Source organism: Halichoeres trimaculatus, unplaced genomic scaffold, assembly GCF_033239565.1.
Source record: "Halichoeres trimaculatus isolate MK-OKI-2021-1 unplaced genomic scaffold, fHalTri1.1 fHalTri1_scaffold_2, whole genome shotgun sequence".
Taxonomy (NCBI): Eukaryota; Metazoa; Chordata; class Actinopteri; order Labriformes; family Labridae; genus Halichoeres; species Halichoeres trimaculatus.
The window spans coordinates 31,644,672-31,659,644 of NW_027437180.1; the positions used below are offsets into that span (position 1 = coordinate 31,644,672).

At 39.1% G+C, this 14,973-nt stretch overlaps 1 protein-coding gene across 4 annotated transcripts in view; it reads left to right on the plus strand.

The window, feature by feature from the left end:
- Positions 1–14,973, plus strand: part of ank2a (ankyrin 2a, neuronal) — an 83,299-nt gene that overhangs the window by 25,180 nt on the left and 43,146 nt on the right. For all 4 annotated transcript variants that reach the window (XM_074686547.1, XM_074686564.1, XM_074686555.1 and 1 more), the window contains exons 3-24: positions 3,543–3,641; positions 5,335–5,433; positions 5,522–5,620; positions 5,724–5,909; positions 6,182–6,205; positions 7,807–7,905; positions 8,240–8,338; positions 8,486–8,584; positions 8,834–9,031; positions 9,314–9,412; positions 9,524–9,622; positions 9,754–9,852; positions 10,011–10,208; positions 10,323–10,421; positions 10,670–10,768; positions 11,075–11,272; positions 11,517–11,615; positions 12,029–12,127; positions 12,421–12,519; positions 12,619–12,717; positions 12,837–12,909; positions 14,804–14,930. In XM_074686547.1, the coding sequence (XP_074542648.1) occupies positions 3,543–3,641; positions 5,335–5,433; positions 5,522–5,620; positions 5,724–5,909; positions 6,182–6,205; positions 7,807–7,905; positions 8,240–8,338; positions 8,486–8,584; positions 8,834–9,031; positions 9,314–9,412; positions 9,524–9,622; positions 9,754–9,852; positions 10,011–10,208; positions 10,323–10,421; positions 10,670–10,768; positions 11,075–11,272; positions 11,517–11,615; positions 12,029–12,127; positions 12,421–12,519; positions 12,619–12,717; positions 12,837–12,909; positions 14,804–14,930 (2,489 nt within the window). The remainder of the gene's footprint in view (positions 1–3,542; positions 3,642–5,334; positions 5,434–5,521; positions 5,621–5,723; positions 5,910–6,181; positions 6,206–7,806; positions 7,906–8,239; positions 8,339–8,485; positions 8,585–8,833; positions 9,032–9,313; positions 9,413–9,523; positions 9,623–9,753; positions 9,853–10,010; positions 10,209–10,322; positions 10,422–10,669; positions 10,769–11,074; positions 11,273–11,516; positions 11,616–12,028; positions 12,128–12,420; positions 12,520–12,618; positions 12,718–12,836; positions 12,910–14,803; positions 14,931–14,973) is intronic.

Here is a 14,973-nt window from a genome sequence, read left to right on the forward strand (position 1 = left end):
ATTTCTGGAGACATGAATCACATTGCACAGATATGGACTTAGATATGGGAATTGTTGTTTATAAGTGACAAATATATTTTTCGAGGGATGCTTGATATATTGGCCTCAATATCAGTATCAGCAGATGTTGAAAAGTGGGTCGATATTAACTCATTAGCTGCCGGCCATTTTCAGAGCATCCTGAACGATCTTTCAAGACCCAAATAATATTGTTTTCTATGACTTTGTAAACACCAAAACCACCCAAGAAAAGTGGACTCTCTTCTTTTACGTCTCTCTTCCTGTTTTTGATCCAAAAAAAACTGACAAAACATACTTTTTTGATCCCGTTAATCTCGGGCGCCATCCTTTGATCCTCTCCATGATCGTCTTTTCTCATGATCATGCCGCTCTTTCTCTCTGAATTACCTCAACACATCATCTCAGATTGCTTTTCTGTTCTTTTTTTTTTTTTAACCAATATTGACATCAGTAAATATCGGTTATTGGCCATAACAGCAAAGTTAATATTGGATATCGGCCAAAATTTTCATATTGGTGCATCCCTATATTTTTCAGGTTATGAATACTTTTGTGACTGATTTAAGCCCAAAAGTATCTTCACCTTAGTACAAAGTTGAAAGTAATGATGATTTTAATGTTGATGTCTATAAGGGCGCCTAAAGTTTCCTTAATATTTTTTCAATCAACCAGCTTACATACCTCTGCAGATAAATTAGATGACTCACTTGGGGACATTTCTTCCCACTCTAAACAGGCCAATGCGTGATGCAATTTTTATCTTTTTATCAGCTTGTTGAGGCCAAGCATGTCCTTTCTCACTGTACGGCAGTCACGATTGCTCTAAGACTGCAAGCAAAGCTCAGCGTCCCCTAAAATGTCCCCCAAAAAGTGTTGATTTGTACTGCTGTGTACATTTCATTGACAAAATATGCGCTAGAATTCCTTCACCTTTTGTTCAAAATCAGCTACCTATCACAGGTAACTGGCTCAACCTCCTTCTCATTCATCCCTGCAGCGTCTCAGCTCTTTAACACAGTTGGACGCTGAGCGTCTTCTGACCTCAGCTGGGAGGCGTAGAGTGGGTTGTTCCACTGTAGAAACTGGACGGTCATTGGATAAACACTGGGCTTTGTCCCGCCCATCGGACGCTCAGCGTCTCTGAGGGTCTATGAGGCAGTGGGCTGGCCTGGACACTGGGCTTCTGCATGATGATTGGATGATCTGTCTGAGGCTGAATCCCTTTTTGATTGACAGTGAAATGAGCCAGTCAGTGATCTTGAAGTATAGCCCTCCACTGGAGTATCTTCCGAGTTTTACAGTCAGTTGTTCTGGACTGATCCGGAGGCTTTATCGATCCCCAGCAAGTTTACCTGTCTTAAAAACGTTGAGGGTTGTGTTGAAAGATTTTCTCTCTTTTCACCAATAAGCAGCTACAGCCACAGCTGCGGAGCTTCTCCCCCTGTCACTCACACTTACAACCTGTCGTAATATTAAGTAGCAGCTCCAGCTGCTAGCAAGCTGGCACCGAGGGTAGAATTTACATTTAAATAAATAAACAAATTGATGATGTAGGCTGGAAAAAAATGATCTTCCCCTCCTTGACTGACCAGCAGCCGCCACTGCTGTACGGTTATGTTGTTTCCCAATCTGTGTTGCAATGAAAGGACTTGTTAAAAAGTAAATGAATGCAGCCCTCATCAGTCATTTAAGTTAAATAATATATACTAATAATGTTTTGATTCAATAATAATGTAATAATAAAGAGGAAAAATAACAATTGAACTTCCTCTTTATCGGCAAATGGGCTAAAAGTCTGATATATTCATATATGTATGTTGCAGTCGTTGACATGAGTTACTAAATATATTAATTTCTATATATTGAATCTTGGATGTGATGAAAACTCTTGTTGTGACCTTTTGAAGTCATATCATTTACCTGCAGCCCAGTCCCTCACTTGGCGAGACGCCAACTTGAACACTTTGCCCTCTGAGGAATGCCCTCTTTTTTCTTTCTGAAAGGTCTACATTTCCAGCAGCCTCTAAATATGAGTATCCATGTTTGTGTGTGTGTGTTTGTGTCCTACATACCCTCTATGACTGTGCAGAAACATGACACCCCTTTGGCTATTTGGCATTTGGCAACTCAAAGAGGGGAGTGTGTGTGTGTTGGTGTACTAATTTTGTTCTGTGTGAGTGTGTGTGTGTGTGTGTTATTCCTGCATGAGGGAAGGAAGGGGGGTAATGATAGAGGTGTTTGCAACAGAACAGCTACTCTTTGAAATCAGTGCCAGGAGAGCTTCAGAGCCAAGAGTTCCTCTGTGTAAACCATCTGAGAGAGCCCGCAGGGGAAGAAGGAGGCAGACAGACCCAGGAGCTTGGATCTGAACCTGGGAGGGGGAGGTAGAGGACCAGAAGTGATGGTTGGAGCTCCATCACTGCTAAATCCAGCTTGGAGCAACATTTAAGAAGGCAAAACACTGAAAAGAGCGAGGAAAGATTTTGGAACGCTTCAAATAGACAAGAAAAAAGAGAGTGACTTGAAAAAGAAAGGCACCTGAAGAATAAGTACATGGTGACGTTTTAAATACTCTCAGAGTGTCTAAGTAAGCAGCTGCGCAGGATGGAAGAGGAAGAAGATGAGGTGAATGACTCTTTGGAAATATGTTTATGCGTGTGTGATGCAGTGATTGATGTCAGTAAAAAATATATTGCCCCAATTTTCTACTTGAGTGCTGCTTCTAACTGTTGACCCTGGTTGATGGATCTGATGCCCTTTATGTAACATTAACCCTGGAGAGGCTAAAAGTGAATCAGCTGAATTTCCCCCGACTGATACCAAACTCCAGCATTTGACTACCTTAGTTTTGGAGTTAAAAATGTCATGAAAGAAACATCTATTTTGTTTTGTTTTGTTTCTTCAAATGTGATTGACATTTTTTCTTTTAGACCTGCGAAACATCCTCCAGTGAGAATTTGTAAAATCAACATGTGAGACTTTTTGGAGCCTTGTTGTTATGTGCAAATCTTTTAAACAAAAATTAAAAGAATGTTTTTTTGTGCAAAAAGGTGGTGAAAAGTAAAATTAGTGGTATTTTTCTTATTCCTTTCTAATTTTAGGACTGACTTCTTACCTAAATATTTATGACACAGATCAATCAACTTTCAGTTTACTCAAATAAGATCTTTTAGAAAAATTGGCTTCAAAATGGTTTGAATGTTAAAAATAAGTTAAGTTTTAAGAAAGCGATAAGACTACAAATAATTGTTGTGACCTAATATAATTGTCCAATAACTTACAATTTATCCGCTGTTCATCAACTTTACATAACACATCACGCTTTAAAGGACTAGTACGCAGTTATTGCAGAGAAACTGTTTCATGAAGCTCAGGATTGTGCACATTTAGAGGTTTTTAAGCCCCTCCCTGTATTTTTACCTCCTATAACCTATTGTGTCCATACTTTTTTTATACAATATGCTCAAGATCCACTCAGTCATGCGATAACCACTTCTCTTTTCTGTTTGTTTTCCCTCCAGAATGGTCTGAACGCGCTGCATCTGGCGGCCAAAGAGGGACACAAGGAATTAGTGGAGGAACTCTTGGAAAGAGGCGCACCTGTTGACTCTTCCACCAAGGTACACACACGTGTTCAACATATTTCTAGTTGTAATTATGTGTGCTATGCTTTGTGAAGAAAAAAAAGACAGAAGGAGTAGAGGATGATGGCTGGGGGTAGAGGAGTGACAGAAAGAAAAGGAAGGAGATGACAGAGAGGGGTGCACATGAATGTGAGAAATATATAACAGTTGTTTATGGCTATTTAAATCACTGCCTCTATCTTGAGGTATGAAACTTGACTCAGAAGGGGCCCAGTGGACATTTGAGAAGAAAAACTAACATGAATGAAAAAAATCCAGTTGAACTTTGTAATTTTACACTAGAATGCTAACCTAATCCAGCATTTTGAGCATGCTGCGTGGCTTAAATCTGGACTAAGATTGCACAATGTGAAATCAGTTGCTTCATGTTCCAAGATGTGAAAGAGGTGAGTGTTGACTCACAGTTGCATCATGATGTGATGTTCTACCTTCATGGGAAAGGGATACAGCAGTGAGAGTTAGCGTAGAGTGAGCTGCTTGGCAAGCCGACTGCTATGTGACTCTGCGAATGCCTGATGTGTCATGTTTAACAGTGAGGAACATTAAACGGCCTGTGAGGAATCTGTCACCCTGCTGCTGCCCTTGGCATGACTTGTAGTTTAGCCTTAGATATTAACCAGTCACTAACCTTTACATCAAAATCAGTTCTGCAGTTCTACAGTTTCATTTAGCAGAAGCTTTAGTCCAAAGTGACGTACAACACAAGCAAGAATTTTGATAGAAGGAAAAACCTTAGTTAGTGCGACAAAGTGTTACAAATTATTTGGCTGCAGGTGCTGCCATTAAGTGCAAGAAGACATTTTTTTGTTTTGTTTTGTTTTGTTTTTCTCATGCAAAATGATGTGTCCATAACTAAGCACAACTGCTGCAATATATTTCAACTTTCAACATCATTCAATGATCAGTGCCAAATATTCACTAAGATCTGGGTCTGAGACCTTCTGACTTAAGTGCCTAAATGTTCCTTGAATTAATGAGTCTTCAGACATCTCTTAAAAGTAGAAAGGGACCCTGAGAATCGTATACAGTTAGGTAATTCATTCAACCATTTGGGCACAACAGAGGAGAAGAGTTTGGCTAGAGATTTGGAGCCGCGCTGGGCTGGAAGCTAGGGGTGGGTAAAAATACTGATGAATCGATGCATTGGAATATTTCCTCCCCAATTCAATATCGATTCAGCAAATCCTCTGAATGGATTAATCTCCTGGCAAGTGAGGAAGACCGTACGTGTTATTTGCATTGTATGGACGAGGACCACCAGAGACCAAACAAGTTTTATTGCTCCAAAACGTAAGGTGACATACCACATATGTTCACATGGGGCATAAAAATTGATAATTAAAGCATTTAAATCAATACCGAATCAAATCGATATTGAATCAAATCGATATTAAATCGAATCGCGACCTAAGGAATTAAAATCGAATCAAATCGTGAGGTTCTAGGCAATACCCAGCCCTACTGGAAGCACCAGGTGTCTTTCACAAGCAGAAACTAGTGGGCGAGAAGGAGTGTTGATCTGGATGAGGGACCCCAGATAGGCAAAAATCAGGATTTTGTTTTCAAGGAGGAGGAGTTTCAGGGTCTTTACAATTTGTCCTGGTGTCTCTCTAACTTTCAAACCCCCGCGAGATACACACTTGACCTGTTTCCCTGTTTGTCTGTACAGAAAGGAAACACGGCCCTACATATCGCCTCTCTGGCGGGACAGAAAGAAGTTGTCAGACTATTGGTAAAACGAGGAGCAGATGTTAATTCACAGTCACAGGTGAGAAACTTCTCAGTGATGCAACATCATCACCAGAAATAGAATTTCATGCCCTATGTGTATGAACTTCATGCTTTTGCCTCTACAGAATGGCTTCACCCCGCTTTACATGGCAGCCCAGGAGAATCACCTGGAGGTGGTGCGGTTCATGTTGGAAAATGATGGAAACCAAAGCATTGCAACTGAGGTAAGATTAGTAGAAATACCAGTTATAGATGTGTGCAGTTAAAAAAAATATGTCTCTGGTTAATTTATATACTGCAATCTCTGTCTTGTTTCTGCTCTTTCAGGATGGCTTTACCCCTCTGGCCATCGCTCTCCAGCAAGGCCACAACTCCGTCGTCTCACTGCTGTTGGAGCACGACACCAAGGGGAAGGTCCGCCTCCCAGCTCTGCACATCGCAGCTCGTAAAGATGACACAAAGTCCGCCGCACTGTTGCTTCAGAACGACCACAACGCTGACATCCAGTCTAAGGTGAGACAGGGAAGCAGTTGATGGAGGGTGCAAAAGAGAGAAAGATAACAGGAAGTGTTAACTGTTCACAGTTGTATATACGTGATTGATTATTTGCATGTCCCTTCAGGACTCTAATGTGACAGACAGCTCTGTTGTTTGCAGCCTCGGTGTCTTTATCTTCTTTATTTCCTTGTGAACTCTCCCTGTGTTTTGAGTGATTGCTGTGCTAAACCTTGTCCCTAACAATCCTCCATCGTGTCCCCGTTTCTCTCCTAACGCGTCCTAACCAGATGATGGTCAATAGAACCACAGAGGTATAAAGACTCGTCACTACTTCATTCAGTGCCTTTTTGTCTCATCTGATCATCTCTTTCAGCTCTTTTCTTCTGGTCTTGTCCTTATTGAACGAGGACCTGAGGAGTCCTGCATGTCAGACTTACATAGCCCTGTTGTAAATGCATGCAGCTGTCTATGCTGCTCCACACACTCCTGCATGGCTGACAGTAAAAGACACTGATTGTATTGAGATTCAGAAGAATTTGACTTTTAAAAACAAATGTTTTGTTCTGCATTTCTCCATTTTACTGTTAGCTTTACAGATTTCTGACTGAAACACTGATTCTTGACAAATTTCACCGGTTTTATGAATTTCTCTTTTTCTCTGCACATCTTCAGCATGTGTTCCTCTAAGCATGATAACAGCATTGTTTTTTCTCTCTTAAACACGTTGATGATCTTTAAGTTAACTCTGTTTCTTAATTAAATTGCACCATGTCTATCAGAATGGGAAGGTAAGAAGAGAACCCTCACAAATGTGTTCAGTAGATATTTATTTGTCCATTTGTCCGTCCAGGCAGATAAACATAGTGCATAGTTGCTTTGTGTATTTTGTTTCTGTTGGTTTTAGCCTTTATGTTTCTTTGCCTTGATTTTCTTCATTTTTGAGCAACCATTGCAGAGTAACTGGGTTTTTGCATGCTTTGCATGTGCTATTTTTGGGACTGCTCCTTTATTTTCTTCTTCTTAGTACCAACATTTTTATTTTCAGTTTGCAGAAACATCATAGAGGTGCTTCAGTAGAGTCAGTCTTGCACTTAATCAACTTGAGGATAAGAACTCCTTTTTGTCTATTATTTCTCTCTATCCATTCAGTTTTTCTGTGGTGTTGATTTTTTTCCAATTCTTTATTTGATATTATTCTATATATTTTCTTTCCCTCTTTTTTGCCTTTTCATTTGTATTTGTTAATTTCGGTCTCCCTATGCCTTTATTTTCTGTCACTTTTTTCTTTATTGTTGTCATGTTATTTTCCTTTCTTTTTCCTTTAATTCTTTTCTGTCTTTCTCTATCGGTTTTCTTTCATTTATTTCTCCGTTTATTCATTTGTTATATCTTTTTTCTTTCTATTTCATTCTTAGATTTCTGTTTACCTTGTTCTTCTTTCTTCCTCTCTTTCCTCTCCTTTTCCTTCTTGTGCTGATTTATAATATCCTGTTTTTATCTTTTCTTTTTGTACATTTTTTTCTTTTGTTTCCACTTTTAACTATCATAATTCACTTCTTTTACTCCTTACTGTAACTTTTTGTTCCTGTTAAAATGTTTTTTATAATTCTCTTTTTTATTAGTTTTTCGATTTGATTTTACGATTTCTGTCTTTACTTTTCTTTCTTTTTTCTTTCTTTTTTCTTTCTTTCTTTCTTTTTCTTTCTTTCTTTCTTTCTTTCTTTCTTTCTTTCTTTCTTTCTTTCTGTCTTTTAGTCTCTGTCCTTTTACTTTGTTGTATTTTTTCTTTTTTTTCTTTACTGTTCTCTTTTCCACCTGCTGTTTCAGCTAATCTATTTTTCTTCCCTCCTTTCTTCTTTTCTTCCTTCTTTCCTGCATCCTTCCTTCCTCTCTCCTCCTTTGTCTTAAACAGAGTGGGTTCACCCCTCTGCACATCGCAGCTCACTACGGTAACGTGAATGTCTCCACCCTGTTACTGAACAGAGGAGCTGCTGTGGACTTCACAGCCAGGGTAGCGCTCTATTTCCTCATGAAGTCAAATTTTCCTCTGTACAGCTGTCTGTGAAAACAGCTTTATTTTAGCTCGAGGCTTGCAGAAGAAATCTATTCTGTACTTATCATAACTTTTCGTTTTAGTCTTTACTCAATGCATCTTGTCCTAGCCTGTCAAAAGTCAAAATTCTTGAAGCAGGATTTTAACAGTATTGTTACATTAAAACAGAGAAGTTTTTATTTTTAGGGATTTGAAAAAGCCTGCTTTCAATGACAGTCATGTATCTAAGGATTTGTTAACTCTGCAGTATTTTGGGAGTTAAATTTCCTTTTTTTATTGCCTGTCTTGTCAGAATGGGATCACGCCTCTCCATGTGGCCTCCAAGAGAGGCAACACTAACATGGTGGCTCTTCTGTTGGACCGAGGAGCTCAGATTGACGCTAAAACCAGGGTGAGACTGCAGTTTTTAATTAGATATCTACTGAGTGACTTCTGGAAGAGATTCTCACACAACTTCTAAATGATCTCATTTCTCTAAAGACACAAACTAAAATAAAGTTCATGCTTTGATGTCTGGGTATGTGTGGTTTTCCTGCAGGATGGACTGACTCCTCTGCACTGTGCAGCCAGGAGTGGACACGATCCAGCAGTGGAGATTCTGCTGGAGAGAGGAGCTCCCATCTTAGCAAGAACTAAGGTAATGTTTGATTTAACCATTTCTGAAGCAGCAGTTCTCTAAAAATGTTCCCACTACTCAATAATTATAGTCGAGACTACAATTTTTGTGACATTAATAAATCTGAGACTTTTGGCGGTGCTTCTCATCATATTTCACCACCTTTCCTAATTTCTATCTTTTCTTGTATTTGACATATTTTTAATGCAAACTCCTTTTTTTCAAACTTTCTGAACTGTCTCATGTTTCATCATGTTCATCCTCTCACAGAACGGACTGTCCCCACTGCACATGTCAGCCCAGGGAGACCACGTTGAGTGTGTCAAGCATCTGCTGCAACACAAGGCGCCTGTTGATGATGTCACACTGGACTACCTCACAGCACTGCATGTTGCAGCTCACTGCGGCCACTACAGAGTCACCAAGCTTCTGCTGGACAAGAAGGCCAATCCTAATGCGAGAGCACTGGTAGGGATTTTCAGGAAATAAGAACTGGACAAGCACAAAATAGATGATAACACATACTTAAAAACATATTGCAGATAAAGGGGGGAATATGTAAACACGGACACACTAGAAAAGCAGGCACTTTGATCTTAATGGATCTCTCCCCATATGAGGCACATTTTGTGTGTAAGCCTCAAATTACCTATAAGAAAAAATCTATTACCATGCATAAAACAAAACTGCATCACTTTTTCCAGCTGTGCATGCACTTAGTTTTAATATTCTCATTTCTTTTTCTGCCAGAATGGGTTCACTCCCCTACACATCGCTTGTAAGAAGAACAGAGTGAAAGTGATGGAGCTCTTGGTCAAATATGGAGCCTCCATTCAAGCCATTACCGAGGTGAGATACATAATCACGCATGTCTTTTAAAAGCTTTTTGAATAAATTACAGAGATCTGTATGCACATTTTCATTAAATGCTTCTTTTTTCACTGTCTTAATGTTTTCCAGTCTGGTCTGACGCCCATCCATGTAGCTGCCTTCATGGGCCACCTCAACATTGTTTTACTTCTGCTGCAGAATGGAGCTTCGCCTGACGTCCGTAACATTGTAAGTACTGCTAAGAATTAACCTGTAGTGTGTGGTAATGAATAAATAAGGCATAAATCTGACAGGGTTTTTTGATTTTCACACAATTATCCCATCCTAACTCTCGCTCATATTCTGCATTTGCATTTCAGCGTGGTGAGACAGCTCTCCATATGGCAGCACGAGCAGGTCAGATGGAAGTGGTTCGTTGTTTGCTGAGAAATGGAGCACTTGTGGATGCTATGGCCAGGGTGAGTCAGATATTGAGTCAACACTGTTTTCATTTGTTTAAGAAAATGAATGATTAACACACACACGTATGAGTCTACAAACTTGTTTTTTGTCCGTTATTTCATCCTCTTTCCTGCATTTTCCACTTTGTACAATCCTCTCAATCCCTATCTTGCAGGAGGACCAGACCCCCCTCCACATCTCGTCCCGCCTGGGGAAAACTGACATAGTTCAGTTGCTGCTGCAGCACATGGCTCACCCAGACGCTGCCACCACCAACGGTTACACCCCACTCCACATCTCAGCCCGGGAGGGACAGGTAGAGACAGCCGCGGTGCTTCTGGAGGCTGGAGCTTCGCACTCTCTGGCCACAAAGGTGAGGAGATGAAACATATTTTAAGACAGGTCACAAGATTATTTATTGTCTCACAAATAAGCAGCTAAAAATTTAAAGTATTTGAAAGAAACTTCTGCCTTTTGCCCTCTACAGAAAGGATTCACTCCATTACATGTAGCAGCTAAATATGGAAGCATTGATGTAGCAAAACTTCTTCTTCAACGCAAAGCTCTTACAGATGATGCTGGAAAGGTAAACAAAACACAGAAATATTTATTTCCAGCATGTGAATCCTATATCCCTGTACATATTTCAAGGAGGAATGATTTATTGCGCTTTTAATTAAATAGGAGTTACTTTGTGTGTCTACAATAGACAATCATAATGGAGTAGCAAATGGATGTTGTAAGAGCAAAAACAAAACAAAACAAAAAAAACAGAATAAAATGGTGAGCTTTTCAACAAATATCAATCATTTAATCAGTTTCTTCCTCTCACAGAATGGCCTGACTCCGCTACATGTGGCAGCTCATTATGACAATCAAGAAGTAGCTCTGCTGCTGCTGGATAAAGGAGCATCGCCTCACGCCACAGCAAAGGTAAGTGCTTACGCAGTTCTCACACCATGGTTAAACACTCCACTTAATGCTGTAGTCTTTTTTTGTGATGAAGAGATGTGTTTCAGTTCTTGGCAGAGACGTTTCCCTTTGACGCTTTGAGCAAAATACAGGCGCTAAGAAGTCACTGGCTGGTTTCAAAGCTGAAATAAAACCCAAAGTATTCTTTTTTTTAGCTTTACTGCTAAAAGAAAATTCAATGAAAGCTTTCTCTCTAGTTATAGGATGCATTTTATGTATTAAAGCTGTTGTTGCTGCATGTGACTTTTCTCCCTCCTCCTGCTGCAGAACGGCTACACTCCTCTCCACATTGCAGCCAAAAAGAACCAAACGAACATTGCTTCAGCACTGCTGCAGTACGGTGCAGAGACCAACATTTTGACTAAGCAGGGGGTCAGCCCTCTACACCTGGCAGCCCAGGAAGGACACGCTGAGATGGCCAGCCTGCTGCTGGGCAAAGGAGCTCACGTCAACGCAGCCACCAAGGTCTCACACACTTATACATTCTAGTCACACACCGTAGGCAATACAAAAAAGTCACTGCATTCTTTTATTATGGATGAGGAGTTTACCTTATTTATTAAGCTGCCATCTGTCTCAGCTTGGAACTGTTTGCAATATTGAAACACGTTTGTACTGTTTAAAATGACTAACAGTCTTGGCCGAAAGTAGTGAAATAGACACGCAACACAGATCCCCAAAGACAACTTTTATGCTCTTTGTGTTTCAGAGTGGACTCACTCCTCTACATCTCTCAGCCCAAGAAGACAGGGTCAGTGCAGCAGAAGTACTCGCCAAGCATGACGCCACCTTGGATCAGCAAACCAAGGTAACGCCATACCCACACACACAAGTTCAGATAAGTCTAGGCCCAGTCAGAAGAAGACAAAGCAAAGTTACGTATCAAATTATTTTGGGAAGTGAGACCCAGTTTTGGACGAAGACTGAATAAAATCCTTAAAAATCTTGGGAAATCTAAATTATAATAGTTGTTTATCAGCTGCTGGAGAAACTAGAAACTTCTTTCCACCAAAGCAGAAAAGGTAGCATGCATATAAGAGAAACATGTCTGCCCCCTGCTGGCTGTTCTAAAGCATTACAGCTTCTACACCCTGCTTGTAAAGTACATCTGTCAGAAAGCTTTGATATGTAGTTTGCTGCATAGCATTATTACAAAGAAGTCAGACACATCTCGCAAATATTAACTGCTTTTACATTTCTTTTATCCTCTCTGCACATCAGCTGGGATATACTCCTCTGATTGTGGCCTGTCACTATGGGAACACAAAGATGGTGAATTTCCTGTTACAACAAGGGGCCAGCGTCAACGCCAAAACCAAAGTAAATTTTTTTTGCTGTATTGATTCTGTTTTGTTCTTGTACTTCTTATTTGTATGTCATTGTCTTTTACTATTTTACTTTTATTGTAATGTCAGATCAGATCATTCCTCTGTCTTGTATAAAAAGTTCTTCATCAATTATGTTAGGGGTTAAAAACAAAAAGCTAGAAATCGAGTGAAAAGTTTTTAAACACTTATCATCTGAGGCTGCTTGGATAAATTCAAGAGGTAACAAAACAAAATGATCAGCTATTTGACTTTGATAAAATTTCATCTACCTCATTTGCCCTGCAGAATGGATACACACCTCTTCACCAGGCAGCACAACAAGGCAACACACATATAATCAATATGTTGCTACAACATGGCGCCAAACCGAATTCTACTACAGTGGTAAGAAAACAGAACAATAACGACTCTTCCCCTAATTTCTAAGGGCAAAAATAAAAAGTCATCTCACTTTACTCTCACACGTCTCTGTCCCTCTGCTAGAATGGAAACACAGCTCTGTCTATTGCCAGACGTCTGGGTTACATCTCTGTGGTTGATACACTGAAAGTCGTCACAGAGGAGGTCATCACGACCACAACTGTAAGCTTGCGATACTTTTTTATAAACAATCCATTTTTCCCACTCAGTTTCATCAAAAACCACACTAACTTGTCTCTATTCTGTTTTTTTCCGTGACTCTGTGTGGGGGTTCTCAACAGACGGTCACAGAGAAACACAAGCTCAACGTCCCTGAGACCATGACGGAGATCCTTGATGTGTCTGATGAAGAAGGTGAGAGAAAGCAAAGCACAAACAAGTTACTGTTTTAGTGGAACTGAATCAAACTTTAAGGTTTATACCTACACCTACACTTCTGTAGTCAGAGTTGTTTGTCCAGTGTACCATGCTCTGGGTCTTAAAGCTGTATGTTTCATAGCTTTGAGGCTGGAAGACGAGCCACTGTCTGACATGTCTGTGGAGCTGCAAGGTACTGCAAAGTGTCTGCTCTGCTCTAACAGCTTGCAGTGGACTGAAGAAGTGTTTTTCTAACTGATCGGTGTGATTCATTGTTAGTGCACAGTGACACAATGTTTTCCCAAAGTAAGGCTTCTGAGTTTTTAGCCTCATTGTTTAAAGCAGAGGCTCCCAAACTTTTCAGGCCACTCACCCCCTTTTACCTCTAGGGATGGGTACCAAATCAGGAACTTTAGTAGTTACTGACCAAGTTCCATCCATAGTACCCAGTACCAAGTCAGCTAAAATCAAAAGGTATCAAGTTTAGGTACCTAAACTCATCCTTGTGACTGTGAGGGAGTGGTAGAGTAGGCAAATTTCCATGGTGGACATGAACACAGAATCGCAAGTTTATATATATATATATATATATATATACATATATATACATATACATATATATATATATATATATATATATATATATATATATATATATATATATATATATATATATATATATATATATATATATATATTTATATTTATATATATATATATATATATATATATATATATATATATATATATATATATATATATATATATATATATATAAAATGTTAAATTAAGAAACTTATGGATTTATAAATTTATATTTATTAATCCAATCCACTTTATTTATATAGCACATTTAAAAAACAATATAGTTTACCAAAGTGCTGCACAGTAAAAAAAAACAAAACAAATAAGAACATCAACTAAAAAAATAAAATTAATCAAAATAACACATAGAAACAAATAACAGTCATAAAAACATGAAAGGACATGGCTCACACAACGCTCATGCTGAATTAAAAGCCAAAGAATAAACATTACCACACAAAAAAGTACCAAAAATTAGTACTATTGAGTACCGATACCGATTGCCAGGTACCGGGCATCGTTACCATATTGTTTCAAATGTGAAAGGTACCCATCCCTATTTACCTTCCAACTTAGCTGACACACCCCCAATACCCAAATCATAAAAAAAGAAAAGGCGTAGTCTAGTATATATATACATAGTATTAAGTTTAAAAAAATAAGCTACTGTCAACACAGAGCAGAATGTACAATAATGGGCCAAATGATCTCTCACATTAGAAATGGTGGGGAGAATAACAGTAATTAACAATAATAATGACAATAATAATATTTGAAAGCCAAATATGGTCACTGAGCGATGAATAGCAGTCATTGCTATGAAACAAAAGTTGAAAATTTAAATATTGAAACTGTTAACCCCCATTAAAAAATGTTTGAATTGTTTATTTAATTATTGATGGGTTTATTTATTGACGCATTATCAATAAATGATGGTGCTCAGCTGCCATTACATTTAAGTCGCACACCCCCTAACGGCAGTTTATACTTTGAAAATCCCTGGTTTAAAGCGTCCACTCAGAACTGTATTCGCTGCATTTTGATGCAACACCGGAAACTAACTGCATGACAGTTATGGTGATTGAGAAATGCACTGATTCAGTTATGGTACAAGTTAATTCTGCATACCATGTTAAGTTTTCAGAACCACAAAAGCAATCTGAGAGCAGGGATAAGAAACAGAACGTACAGCAGAGTCACATCAAACAGAGGACTGATAGAAGAGGGGATTATTTTTTTTTACAAGTTTGAATGAAAATTAAAAAGATAGACAAGGAAGAACACCTGGCCCTTCTCTGTTTCCTAGGTGAAGACACGATGACAGGTGATGGAGGAGAGTATCTGAGACCAGAGGATCTCGTAGAGCTGGGAGATGACTCTCTGCCAGGGCACTACTTAGATGGCTTCAGTTACATGAGCCACAACTTGGACAGGTTAGGATACAATACACAACATTTTACACCTAGATAAAAAATT